The 14,376-nt window shown below is 48.3% G+C and overlaps 1 protein-coding gene across 1 annotated transcript in view; it reads left to right on the forward strand.

Annotated features, from left to right (window-relative positions):
* LOC119436397 (uncharacterized) overlaps nucleotides 1–14,376 on the forward strand; it is a 129,077-nt gene that overhangs the window by 41,475 nt on the left and 73,226 nt on the right. The window contains exon 3 of the mRNA XM_037703236.2: nucleotides 9,099–9,180. Coding sequence (XP_037559164.1) covers nucleotides 9,099–9,180 — 82 coding nt within the window. The remainder of the gene's footprint in view (nucleotides 1–9,098; nucleotides 9,181–14,376) is intronic.

The raw sequence follows: 14,376 nt of genomic DNA on the forward strand, positions 1-14,376 counted from the left end.
GCCCACGGAACTCCCACGTGGTTTAGTGCCAGCGCTCTTTTAAGATTCCAGAAAAAAAAAAAAAAAAAAAGCAAGCAAGGCTGATGAATAGATAGATCTTGGCAATAGCTGCGAGCTTTTCAAAGAAAGTACCGCATATATAGCGGAACAATTACCCTTTGTTCGCGTTAAATGCGCAAGTACTTTCGGTCCTCCGAGAAAGGCGCGCAGAACGTCGCCCCAGAGTGCATACGCGCGGCAGGTCCAGAACAGCGAGGCCGTGGTCGCATTTCGCTCGATCGGCGTTTCGTTCAAAGGCAAGAGAAAAAGAAAGCACATAAAAGAACGCTCACGGCCGGTGAGACTGCAGGCGGTCAGTTGCTCAACAAGCGGTGCGTTGCGCGGCTCGCATTCTTGCAATTCCCGCGCCTCGAGACACATCAGCAGCAGCCCTGTGCGACGTCCAGCAACGCGACGGCCGGTGACGCAAACAAATGCACCGGCGGCCCCCGGAAACGGGGTCGATGCGCGGCAGTCGTGTTTACCTGTCAGCGTAAAACGGCGTGCCGCCGCTCCTCTTGCCAATCTTCCCCGGGCGGTTCACAACCGGCACTGCGCTCCATCCCCGCGTCGCCTGGTTGAAATGCGCGCGCCACCGTGCCTGCCCACGTTTGCCAGCCCCGCGCGCTTGTGGGCAGCTGCGCGCAATCAGGAAGCATTTTCTTTACTTTCTGTTTCTTCCCTCCTGATCTTTGTTATTTATTTCTTTTTTTTTTTCTGTACCCGGCCGTCGTTTCGACGTCTGCTCGAGTATGGACAAACACAGTCGGTGTCGCGGCAAAGTTCGGGAGTACCCTGGGCCGGGTCGACGCACGCGGGTGCGCACCCACCGACCATACGCCTGTTCCCTAACGTTTTTTTTTTTTTTTTTCGTTGCGATAAATTGGGCGGTCCTCAAATAGGTCAAGTGAATTAAGTCAGGAGCCTTCAGAGGACGCCAAATATTTCAAGTAATAGTTGCGCTTCATGACGGGTGCAGCACGTGACCTCAGTTATGAAAAGCAGAGCGGCATATCTGTTATCATTCAGGTGCGCGTACCTGGACACACGAAGGAGAAGAATAAAGACGTCCGGGATTTTATTAAGAAATCACGGCGTACCTATCTGCTAGAGTAAGAATGCAGTGCGTGAGCATTTGGGTGCTTTAAAAACTGGATGTGTAATTGCCATACGACACTAAATCTAGTCATTTGAAGCCATCAACTAGTAAGAAAAGTCAAACTGGTATTGGCTGAGAGAGGGTCACATAGTTCGTGTTGCGCATGCAGAAATGCGCAGATTCGAATTTACTCGCCAAGTTTCCGAAATTGCCCGTTTTTCTCGAATAACGAAGGCAACAACGCCCCTGGAATTGGGTCCGAGCCATTTTTTTGGAAAAGCAGCGATATTCCGAGGCCAAAATAATAATAAAACTGGTAAAAGGAATTAAAGGAGATGCAGAAATGACAAAGAAAGGAACAAATTAAAACATGTGAGGCATGTTGACATCTAGACAGGAGAATGGCACCCAAAGTGAAACCAGACAGACGCCATCTTAGAAGGGGCGTCGAAAGCCAGCTATCTTTAGCTGCACATAAAGCTCTCTTGACGCTTCCTGTGGATTTTTATTGGCAGATCTGATCGTAATGATCCTGCTCGCCGTGTGAGTTAGAGTTACAGGCTTTAAAATAACCCCTGAACATGAGGACAAATTTTATTAAAGGCGACGAAACCAATATGAAGCTAGAGGGAGTGTCTTAGCTACCCACAGACGAGTCTTTTTATTCCTCCATAATTGATGAAGGTTTGACGTCCCAAAGCAGCACAAAGCCTTATGGGAGAGACTGCGATGGAGGGCTGCAGATCAATTTTAAACAGCTGGAGTCCTTTAACGTGCGCCCAAAGCGCGGTACACGAACGTTTTTCATGGTCAACTTTCATGGTCTTACCCACAATAAATGAACTGTCATTAAAGATGTAACGAAGGTCAGAAACTCTGTCATCGTGAATATTTAATAGCTGGGAACACGAGGACAAGAAAGAAAAAAAGCAGCGCTACTTGATTACTCTTAAAAAAATTAAATTATGGGGTTTTACGTGCCAAAACCACGATTTGATTATGAGGCACGCCGTAGTGGGGGACTCCGGAAATTTTGACCACCTGGGGTTCTTTAACGTGCACCTAAATCTGAGTACACGGGTGTTTTCGCATTTCGCCCCCATCGAAATGCGACCGCCGTGGCACGATTACTCTTTATTGGCGAGTACCACGCCGTTTGCCAGTTTGTTTCTCTTTCTTATCGCAGCGTTGATTAAACTTCACGCTCCTAGAGTGCCAGGCCAACTAGCCCAAAAACCAGCTTTTGCCAAGTTTGTACCCGTGGATTTTAAGCGGCCATGTTAGCATGCACCTGCAGATATTCTTCCAAGTACGCCGTTAGTTCCAAATACGCAGCGTTTGGCACGCTAGCTTCAGTATTCGCCTCAAGGTCGAGTGCGCTCGTCAGTGCAACTTAAGTAATTCTTAAAGCGACAAAGCAAAATTACGGGTGGAAAGCAACAAACTCCGCAGAGAGTGCCTGAGGGTTGCGCTAGATACCGCGTGCCCTGGTTTACTCTGGTTTTCAACAGAGTGAGCGTAGCTCGACAATTAGCCCAGTTGGCGTCGCCGCGGAAAAAATCTACGTCCACGACCGAAAGAAGTTTGTGGGAGCGCGCAGGGCGGATAAATGAAAGCGCTCTCACTCTGCGCACCGAACGGCCGACGCGCCTCGATGCACGGGCACGGCGTCGTCGCGCGTCGACGCAGCGTGCACCCGTGCAACCTGCGCGGTAGCGCGCACGTGCGTCTTTGCGCCCTTTCGTGTCAACAACGCGCCGGAATTCACCGCCGCTGCTTTCTCCCTGGCTTTGCTCGTTCCACTTTCTTTGTGAAACTGGATTGCAAGCGGGCAGCTATAGCACGGCGACCGAACGGGAGCCGCCAGCACGAACTGGCCGCCCTTGTGATTGACGGGGGCACGGCGATTGAGCAGCGGCGGCTGCGGCTCGATTGAACGAGCTAGGCGGTCGGCCCTCCGCTGCGCGAATCGACTTACACACGCGAGGCACGGGGCACACGAACATGCGGCCTGCCGCCGCAGAGACAGCCGGCCAGCAGGGAAAGGCGGTAGAGCTGCCACTCGGGAATGTGGCGCGCGCACACACACAGTCTGCACCACCACTGAAATGGACCATTGTGTTACTCGCGGTGCGCGCGCACGCTTATCGCTCGAGGAAGCGGCACATGGCAAGGCGTGCGTCGACGCCGCAACGACGGCGCAGCGAGAAGGGACAACACAACGACGTCGACTGCTGCCGTGCCGTAAAGAAAGCGCGCACCACCCCCGCCACCACGCACCTATACGGGGGAGGCGCTCGAGCATCCTATAGCAAAAGGATGCGAGCTCTCTCTCCGCATCTCGCGCAGCCGAGAGGAGTCGAACGTTCTGCACAAACAAGCAGCAAGGCACATGCCTTGCGGTGTGTGCTACACAGGCTATAGACGCGCCCTGAGGAAGCGCGAAAAGCGAGCGTCAACGTACGCAGTCTTTTCCCTTAGAGCCTTTGTTGCAGGTGTTGTGTGTTTTTTCTTTCTTTCTTTTTTTTTCGTTTTTTACTTTGGCGGGAATGTCCAAGTTCTCACACAGTCAGTATATTTGAAAGTGCAAGTCACGCTTTCTCTGGCATTTATCCTATGCAGGCGATATTCTAGAACAAACGACTCGCGGCACGCCTTCAGGATCATTCAAGAGCAGCGCGCTTTCCTTGCTGACTAAAAATAGCAAAGTCGTTCTATTCTTAAGGGCAACGTAAGGCTTGAAACATTTGGAAGGCATCCAGCTAAACGAGCCTAAAGGGAGAATGGCGAGATGCAAAAGCGAGATCAACAGTACGCCTTTAATGTGACTCATCGCCGAGACTGAAACACAAGGACCACGGATGCGTTATCAAAATTACATGCATGTGCTGTACAACAAGACGCAAGCTCCGACAGTGTAAATATGACCTGATTTTTCGTGGACGCTCGAGATTCGGTCGAGTATAAATACAAGGGAAATAAATAAATAAATAAATAAATAAATAAATAAATAAATAAATAAATAAATAAATAAATAAATAAATAAACTTGCTAACTGTACCAACTTTACTTAGACTGTGTCATAATAGCCCAGAATTCGGAGGCAATGACGGCTTCTTGAGAACGTACCGAAAACTGTGTGATAAATTTCTATGGAAAAGATAGGAAAGGCAGACGTGTCCAGATACATGAAAACTTACGATGAATGCCAGCTCTGCAAAGTGAACTTCAAGACTCAAGGGAACCTAATGATATTCAGACGATTCACCTCGACTTTGCCAATGTAAAAAAAGGAAGAAGCTGTTAGAATGACTAGATCACATTTGGTTGAATGTGATGGATATACCCGCTTGACAGACACGCAATAAATTTGGTAGAAAAGGCGTGAACTGCGTGATTTCGCTCCTTGAGAGAGATCCATTCAAGAATGTAAGGGACGGGGTCGCTGATAATGGACCGGCATTCCGAAGCGAGAAGCTTCGCCTTTGAGCGGTAAATGTAGGTGTTGAACTGCGGTTTCTTGTTCCACATCATCCTGAAGCCAAGTGTCTGGACGCAAGAGTATGACGCAACCTAAAGATGTTCCTGGCTCTTTATCTAGACTTCAAAGTCGGATCAAATATGTGTGTACGTTGAAACGGCAGTTTACCATCCTTTACACACAGGATTCAGATACCTTGCAGCGTGTGAATATATATATATATATATATATATATATATATATATATATATATAGAGAGAGAGAGAGAGAGAGAGAGAGAGATCGTGAATAGCTATAAACAACGCACACGACACTTTTGAAAAAATTATCCTCCACAACACACTACTCCGCGGAACAACGCCGAAAGTACCCGTGCACAATGAAGTGCAACTCTGACGAATGCTACGAAACGAATATCCCGGATAATAAAACTGGAGGAATGGTTTTGGCCCGAAAAACTTTACTTAATTAAATTTACACGTGGTTATGAGGCACGCCGTAGTGGGAGACTCCGGATTAATTTTGGCCACCTGGGGTTCTGTATAACGTGCACCAAAATGAAAGTACACGGGCGTTTATTGCGTTTCGCCCCCCTTCGGCCGCAGCGGCAGGCATCGAACCCGCGACCTCGAGCTCAGCAGTGCAACGCCAAAGCCACTGGGCAACCACGGCAGGTGGTTTTGTCACGAAAAAGCCAAAACCAAAGGGACAAAACCGAAGGGACAAAGCTTCCACTGTTAGCCGCAACAAGCTAAGGAAATATTTTGTGTTTTTGTTCCACCATCAGTAACAGGAACGTAAAGCGACTTTATTTCTGCTCATCGCACCATCGATGTGTGGAGCTTAGTCGTGTATATATGGGGATATCTTCGACTTGCCGAAGCCAACCGTCCCACTACTGCCGCTCAACGGTGCGGAGAATTTTTAACTTTTCACGACCGTATTGAGTTGCGAGAGAAAAGGGCGATGTCTCGGTGCCAATAGCAGCTTATTTTCTCTTAAAACGTTACTCTTTCCGTCTACGTAACTTCAGCAAACTCTATCGTTCCGATATCTCGCATGCTACACCATCGTCGCCTGCTCCTGCAGCCTCCACCCCCCCCCTTCCCCTCTCTCTCTCTCTGCGAACAGAGAGACCAATCGCGTCAGTTTAATAGGCAGCTATGGCCGAACCTCGTAGAGGCATGCGGCCTCAGCTATATAATTGACCGATTATTTCACTCCGCTCAGAACCGCATTAAAGTCACCTAAACAAGCAGGAGCAAGCGTTGCCTGCCGAGGAATGCGACGGCAACAGATAGATGCACGTGGAATGCGTGAGGACATCTCCGCAAGACGCCGCTGATACGTATGCCTTCCAAGTCCAATGAAGTCACCGCCGAGACAACACAGCAAAACCGGCCGGAAAAGGGGCATGTGGACGCGCGTCTCGAGGATAACATCAGTCACCTCACACCGCTCGAACCTTCGTCGCCGCAAAATGAACAAGAGAGGGAGGGTTCTAAGGAGAAGACGAGCGGGCCAATCTGCCGCAGAGGCTGCGCTGTGCCTTGGACGGACGAGGACACCGCTGCGTGTATGAGAGCATCGCTATAAAGATAATCGGCGGCCGGCCAAGTCGCGCGCGCGCGCACACCAGGCCCTCCCCTCAGGGCTGGTGAGGGCACCGTTAGACCAAGGTTAGCCCGCGGACACACGGCAGGCCGACTCGCAGGTTGACCTTGGGCAGAACCACATTCTTCCCGAGCTCCGGACGCTGTGCGGCCCATCTCTCGCCTCGCTTTTGGCCTCCGCCTTCCGGGAAGCTATAAGCCAACGGTAAAGTGGAGGGGGTATACACATTGATTCTTGATGACCGCCGTATTAAAACGGGATGCAGGATCTTCACGTCCGTTCATGAGTCCCCGCCGTTCGCACACGTGGTATGCACGGACGTGTATGTACGTTTCGAGAAATGGCAGAAGTTAATGGCTCTGCGCGACCAACGGGAATCGTCTTGTTTGCCCGACCTCGTGTTCACAGGATGACCTCGTCACTTTCCCTTATGCTCCACTGCTTGAGAAACCATGCCCGTTAGAATTACATCCACGTGCCGTTCGAGAGGATTGCTTACCCGACTTCCTCACCCGCCTAATTATTAGATTTAACGATTCGTTTGTTCATTTTTACTTTTGTTTTATATTCAAAGTAAAAAAAAAAAAGTGCAGTGCCCTCCCATTTTCTAGTCATACAGAAAGGAAACATTTTTTTTTTGTTGCCTGGCTCAGTTACCCTTTGTAGTGTCCATATTAAGCAACGCATTTATAGAGAAGCTACGAGAGTCCATGGTTCCGCAAAACGTGCAGGAACACCAGCGTACCGGTTACCAAAGTCGCGAATGTATTAAAATTACAATGACATAATCCCTGTAATCACGACGACACCGTAACCACGGCAAATTCAGCAGCAATGATGAGATTATGTATACCTGCTTCCTCCGCGATTGACTGCATTGTGTTATGTTTATAATACGGCTATATATAGAGACCGCGCATCACTTAAACGACGTTCGTGGTATAACGCGCGTTGACAACCACCCACGCAGGTCGCAAGCTATGGTGAAGATCAAAGGAAGGAAAGCCGCGAAACCAGCGGTATTGAGTATATACATTCGCACGGCCACGGTGTCATCGAGCGGCAGTGGCCACTTATTTTGCCTGTGCGAACTGCTCCGAAGTTGCGCCGGAGTAGAACGCCCGTGCGATTGAAGCCGAACGGGGGCCAAATTACGGCACATGCTTTGCGTGGGCAGCCATGACGAATGTCCGAACGTACAGAGCATGAAAAAACAGAATGGGAATCGAGGACAGTGGCGACGAGAAACGCCTCCGTTCCAATGTTACTCGGCACTTGATTGCAGCCCCTGCTGTCTTTTCCTTTTTTTTTTTTTTCTTTGTCCTGGTAGCCAAGGTTCACCACACTGCAGGGCCACTGTTGCCAGGAGGACGAAAAACGAACGCGTGAAAACAGCTGTGCACGAAAGCAACCGCGAGTTGCGGACAAAAACGGGTCTGCGCTGTATAGGTGCCGGGCGTATCTCCTATATCTGCCCATGGCGCAGCTGACGTCGCCGCGCTATACAAATGCAACCTCGAGTTAGTGTTTTAGGATACGCGGACAGGTTCCCAACCGTCCCTGCATGGTCGGTACTCGATCGATGAGCACAAGCCGACTCGGCGAGATCCGCTAACAACCAAGACTGCACTTGAGGCTTTTGACGCGGAGGGACGCGTGCGTTCGCATGATTGCGCTCCTCGCTACAGGCTGGCAACTTCCACTCCAGCTTCACATCCCTTTACGCTCCCTTCAGCTTAATTCGACACTGCTTCGAGCTCGAGATCGGACGCCTGTAGTCGTCTCAGTTTTATAGATGTTGACTCGTGGCAAATACCGCCTGCCAGGAATTCAACTATGCGATCCATCGGGATTTCTCGGGCGACATGTGCATGGACGGTCGCCGCCGCGGTGACTATTGACGAATGAGGTGGATTTCATTGCCGCGGGTCGAATGATGTGACCTTGAGCCTCGAGTTATTCGCGTCCCAGAGAATATAGTATTTTCGCGTTTGATTCCCACGTCTTTCTTTGCTGACAATGGCCACTCGTTCTGCTGCAGCGTAAAAAATATTGGGTCCAGCTCGGCTTCGAATGCGATACCGTTCAGCAGAATGGGACATGGAATGGACTTATGATGGCATAAAATCGAACATGCACTCAACCAATGTGTGCATTTTATGGACAATGGTGCACGAGTTGTGAATACAGCGATCGTGATACGTTTTCGTGTCATTTGGCTCTTCGTGCGAGGTGACCAGATATGTCGAACCCTGTCGAACTAAGGCTGAGCAAAATAAACTGGACGCTTATTGCAGAGAATACAAATTATAGGTCAGCCGACGGAACAGCACAACTCGCAGTAGCGCACCATACGCCGCTTACTCTGCTGCCCATTCATACGCTATAATTTTAGATTGCACATATGCTTTATTGCACGTCCACGTGGTCAGTGACGGCGAGTTGTAGCGCAACGAATACGACAGTCCGTCAGGGTACCCCTGAATATCGTTCTGCCCTGCCACTGAGTTATACGAGCTTTTTTTTTTTTTATTATCGAAGGAACCATTCGCCATTGTTTCACTACTGGGTAGTGCAACGCAGCAAGTTACATTATTATTATTATTATTATTATTATTATTATTATTATTATTATTATTATTATTATTATTATTATTATTATTATTATCGTTGTTGTTGTTGTTGTTGTTGTTGTTGTTGTTGTTGTTGTTGTTGTTGTTGTTGTTGTTGTTGTTGTTGTTGTTGTTGTTGTTGTTGTTGTTGTTGTTGTTGTTGTTGTTGTTGTTGTTGCTTAGTTCTGACTTGAGAACTCACCGTGATCTTTGCTGTTCTATAACTCCTCTCTCCTCCCCCGTTGCTTTGCAGGCTGGTCACAAGACGGCGTCTACTGCTACAAATTCTTCAGTAATCAGCACTCATGGAGGAGAGCAGAGGAAGTCTGCCGCAGGTGAGTCGTTCCTTCAGCCAATGAGAATTCGGTCATGCTGGACCTCTGCGCATCTCTCTGTGCTCACAAGAAAAAGGCTCCCAATTAATGACGCCCGGTGTTATAAAATGGGGTGCTTTTAACTTACTCGACCCGGCGTTAGGCTCGACGTGCTCTGTCTTCTCGCTAATTCGTTCGGTGCCCCTTCGAGTGGAGTTCCTCATCTATCTCCTTAGGGCGCAAAATTTTACTTTATACATCGTGCGGCCTGTGCATGCAGTTCACTTCCACAGCTACAGGCCGCGTCTGGGTGCTGGCACGCCTTGTTGTTGAAGTTAAGTTTCCTTTGTAAAAAGAGGGGACGGCCGTGCAATCCTTGGATGAAATGTCGTGGAACTCAAATCATATACAACGATGCCGATGAACAGACCTCACAAATGTTGGAATCTACTCTTAAGCGCGCGGCTCGCGGACCGTAAGCAGCAATAGAACATACTGAAGTTTGACTAAGATCTAGGAACCATTAGTGCAAGGAAAGCGCGCCCAGATGATCGGCCAGTGTTGCTTTGGAATGTTAAAGCCCCATGATCAGATCGGCCTTCTCGCAGAGCGCATGCGCGTGATGCGCCCATATAACGTCGGCGATTATCGGGACACGGAGCTGCAAATATCGAAGGCCACGTCCTCCACATGTCGTTTAACGGTTGCGAGGTCTGTGCACGACGATGAAGAATTTTTCTTCCTTACGTGGCTGCACAAAAGCCGACAGTCATTGAAGAAGGTACAAATAATCGATATTAGTTAAGCGAAATTGCAGGGTTTTTTCTGCTGTCTTCATTTCAGGAAGCTAAAGAGTCGACATGATAAAACAATAAACGTGCCAGGCATGAAACTGCAGCGTATTGCACACTCGAAGAACAGCTAAAATAACGGGCACTCACGGTTTTTCAAAAGTTCCATGTATACGTCATCATCGTCGGGAACAATCGCACTCTGCAGTGGAATATATTCGTTCTAATTGGGCAGAAGCAGCGATACAGTCCAGATTTCCTAACTATTCTGATCAGAGCCTTTTGGTGTTCGTTAAGATGTGTGCATGCGCGCCCGCTCAGCATCACCAACAGACATGAAGCCTGGATCAAAATTCATTTCCCATGGAAGCCCGTCTTCGCTTAGCTGCCCATAGCCAAAGGAGGTGAGATCACACCCGATCAGCGAAGCAGCAGTGCAGCGAGTTGGTCCTTCTCCTAATTATCAATGCATCTCAACTGCCACATGTCGACGATAGTCTCGAAGTAACGCTTGCGTAAAAAAACAAGTCAAGATTTTCAGCGTCGTGGGTCAGCCTTACGTTAATTGTATATATGCGACAGACTGAACGCTATTGTAAGTGACGGAAGAAAAAGTCTTTATGAATGCATACTTTATGAATGCCTTGGGTGCTAAGCCCTTTGTCAGTAAAATTGATTGCCTTGAGCCTAACGCCTGAGACGTTCTGTAAGTATCGAAAGACATACATACATACATACATACATACATACATACATACATACATACATACATACATACATACATACATACATACATACATACATACATACATACATACATACATACATACATACATACATACATACATACATACATACAATACATACATAAATAAATAAATAAATAAATACTGTGTTTAGTAGGTTTTACGTTATCCAGTAGAATCTCTTGGTGGTTGCTGTTATTATTCGGCTGAAGGGAGTATATAGCTTCGGCACCAGAGAGTACTTTATGATAAGACATGTGGCAGAGCCCGATCCTGACTCCCGAAACACTGGCCAGCACTGAAAAAGCTCAGGCACCCTTGCCTCAAGTCGCCTGCGCGAACCACAAATGCGTACGCTTGTTCCTATACCTTTTCTTGTGTCTTATGAAGAGCGTTAGTGTTTCCCATTGGAAATGGCATTGCAGTCGTTTCCAAAACACTAGGAAAGATTTAGGGGGCAAAGCGTGTAGGTAGGTGCGTGTGACCCGTGAAAGGTTACGTTCTAGCATTGTGTTGTATGTAACGATCTTGACTAGCTTGGCGCTCCCTCCCCTAATCCCGTCCAAGAGAAATGGGCGTTTCTAGGCATTATACTTTCTTCGAGACAGTACTTAGCCGTAGCGCGAATCCACTGACGTGTGACAACACGGGCAGTCGGGCCGCGCATGCACGCAGCGTATACGCCGCGCGTGGAAGGCGGTGCATGCGCTACATCTTCGCTGTCTCTGGAGCATCCGTGCATGGGCCCGCCCAGCCTACGAAGAACCGAGCGCCGTTGGGAAGCGCTGAGGGCTGGGATGAAGCTCAGCCCCCTCCTCTTCGCTGCGGAACCTGTTTACCTCGCGAGCGGGTCGGGACGCTCCCTGGGCCGCATGCCTGCGCCGCCGGCGGACGCGCCAAAGGGCTGCGGCGCCGGTGACCTCACGCTGCCCGGTATCTGGGTCAGAAATGCGCCCGCGGACAGCTTCTTCCTCGCCCGGATTCTCCTCCTGTATGCAACCCTTAATCCACGCGCGCCGTGGCACGATCAATTCGATCGCATGTAGCGTGTAGCAGGCATGGCTCGCGTCTGGCCTCCCCCGAACCATTCCGTTAACCACCACCGCAATCATTCGCTTTGTCGCGCTTCCATAGTAAATTTGTTTGGTGAGTTTGGCTGAATGGAAGTAACAGAAAGTAAGACGAACAGAGGGTGATAGCCAAGACCCAACTTCAACGTTCGCGCGTCCGTATTTTGCCATCTGTTAGATCGAGTCATTCGGCGAAACAGCGCAGTAGGAGGATCCAAAACTCGTCCAGCCGGGAAACACCAGCCTTCTGCATCTGTGCCGCCCATGGGTAGCAAATCCTCCGATGTGAAGCGCGACGAGCGTCCTCCGCTACACCGTCGAAATCCTCGTGGTGCCGAGCTTCCGCGTCTGACCCGCGCCGTCATGCAGCGCTCGATCACCCGCGCTCTTCACCAGCCAGATCATGCGCTCGATTTCTAACTCTCTACGATGGCCACTCCGCGTTTCACTTGAGTTCCTGGAACATGCCATCATCATCCTCACTTTCATCATTTCTCCATTTTCCAAACTTCCACGAGACTAGCCACAAGGTCATTTCAAGGAACGTTGCCCAAGCCAAAGAAAGACGGTCCAGGCGCAACCCTGTCCCCTCCTTTAACGCTGTACAACCAAAGTTGGTTTATAAGTTGTTTACTGCGAACTAATTATGTCTTTCCGTCCCGAGTATAAACATGGTCAACAACGGCATCGGCGGGAATGCTGGCGACAGGGGGCTTTATAGTAAATTCACTTGTGCGTCTGAACTGTCCGTCCTCTGTCCAAGGCATTCTTCGCATGGAGGCCTCTCGCGATTTTTTTTTTTTTAACAGGCCTCGTTCAACAGCGATCGACGCTAATACTTGCTGTCATCGACGCAACGAAAACGTTCAGGCCGCCACGCATTTCACTGCTGGTCTCAACGCACGGCGTTCGTGAACACGAATGTCGACTATGCATGACCAAAGAACGAGTGGTGTACTGTGCACACAGGTGGCTCCCCGACAGAGCTAAATCAAAACCAGTTTAATCCTCGAATGCGTGTACGTAACAGCTTAAATATTTGACCAGCAGGTACCGGTGCGAGTTGCAATTCCGAATTAATAATGGAAATTATGAAAAATTCGCTCATCGCACTAACAAACCATTAAATGCCGTACCGAGCACCCTATGCGTTTACTGCGAATGAGCCACTATCCGTGCCCTCGCTTACATAACGTATATAGCTGAGTAGCTGGATACAGGAAAGCCTTGTGTTGCGCCGTATCCTTACTAATGAGGTCTACCTTTCATTATATTTGTACACAGGTCTAAATTACATTTTGCATATTACATTGTTATATAGAGTTGAAAAGTTATCCAAGTATTATTTTTAGCAATCTTGCTTGAACTGACCAAGCTCTAAAAGAGGGGGGGGGGGGGGGGTGTTATACGTGCAAGGGAAAGGAAGGGGGGTGGGAGCTGCGGACACCTCAACCCTCAAGGAAACAGAGACGCTAATTTGAATGCACAGGATGGAAACAAAAAAGGCCAAGTAGTTTTCCAAAGACGGCAAACAAGAAATCACGAAAGCAACTTCATAAGATAACACAAAAGGTAGTTCCTCGCTGTTCGAGGCCCGAGTTGGCCGGCCTGAGGACAAGAACATGCGTGAGCAAATATTCGCAACAGGATAAAAAGTGTCTGCTACAGAGAAAATCCGGACACTACTCAGCACATTGTCATGATATATGCGCAGATATCCATCAAGCCAGAATCGTTGGGAATATCTACCTTCCAGCAGCGCTGGTGTTCAAAGCTGAAGAGAGTTAACTAGTCAGAGGTTGGGATAAGCAAGAGACGATTGTAGTATTGGTGGAAAAAGGCACGGAAAAGATGGGGATGGGGTCGTCACAGACGTAGGTAATTTTACGAGCTAAAGCAGAGATAGAATACTAGACTACGACATTGTATGGTAGCACGTATAAATAGCTCACACAGGCTACGTGATTATTTGTTGCCACCCTGATTCAAAGGATATGCCATTAATGATCATTAGCATCATCATCATATAGACAAGCAGCACGTTTGTACAAATTTTAAGGCGCTCGTCGGTATATGGCGTGGGTAGAAAGAGACTGCGAAACTCCCCTTCTTCTCTATCCGCGCTTTCCAAATTTAATTCTTGACAAGGGACTTTCAAACCTTGCTCCTGAGTGCTAATCTCTAGAGTAAGCTTACGCCAGCGGGGTTTCTCTTAATTTTGTTTTTACTGCATTGAAATTGACGGCAGCATCGCCGCTTCTTCTTTACGCCACGTTATGCAGCTTTTGTACAATCTCAATTGATAAAAATGTGTTTTACGGCAGTATTCATTGTTACATCAATCCGTTCAACGCTTTCCCCAAGGCAGGAAAAACGATAATAATAATAATAGTAATAATAATAATAATAATAATAATAATAATAATAATAATAATAATAATAATAATAATAATAATAATAATAATAATAATAATAATAATAAAGCGATAACAACCGCTCAACGTCACATGTCTTGACACGCTTGCTATTGTTGGCGCTTCGTCGAGCTTGGCTGCACATGCACAAAGGATTTAGTGCGCTTCTAACGGATCATTGGCTTCTTCCTCTCCT

Source organism: Dermacentor silvarum, chromosome 1, assembly GCF_013339745.2.
Source record: "Dermacentor silvarum isolate Dsil-2018 chromosome 1, BIME_Dsil_1.4, whole genome shotgun sequence".
Classification (NCBI taxonomy): Eukaryota; Metazoa; Arthropoda; class Arachnida; order Ixodida; family Ixodidae; genus Dermacentor; species Dermacentor silvarum.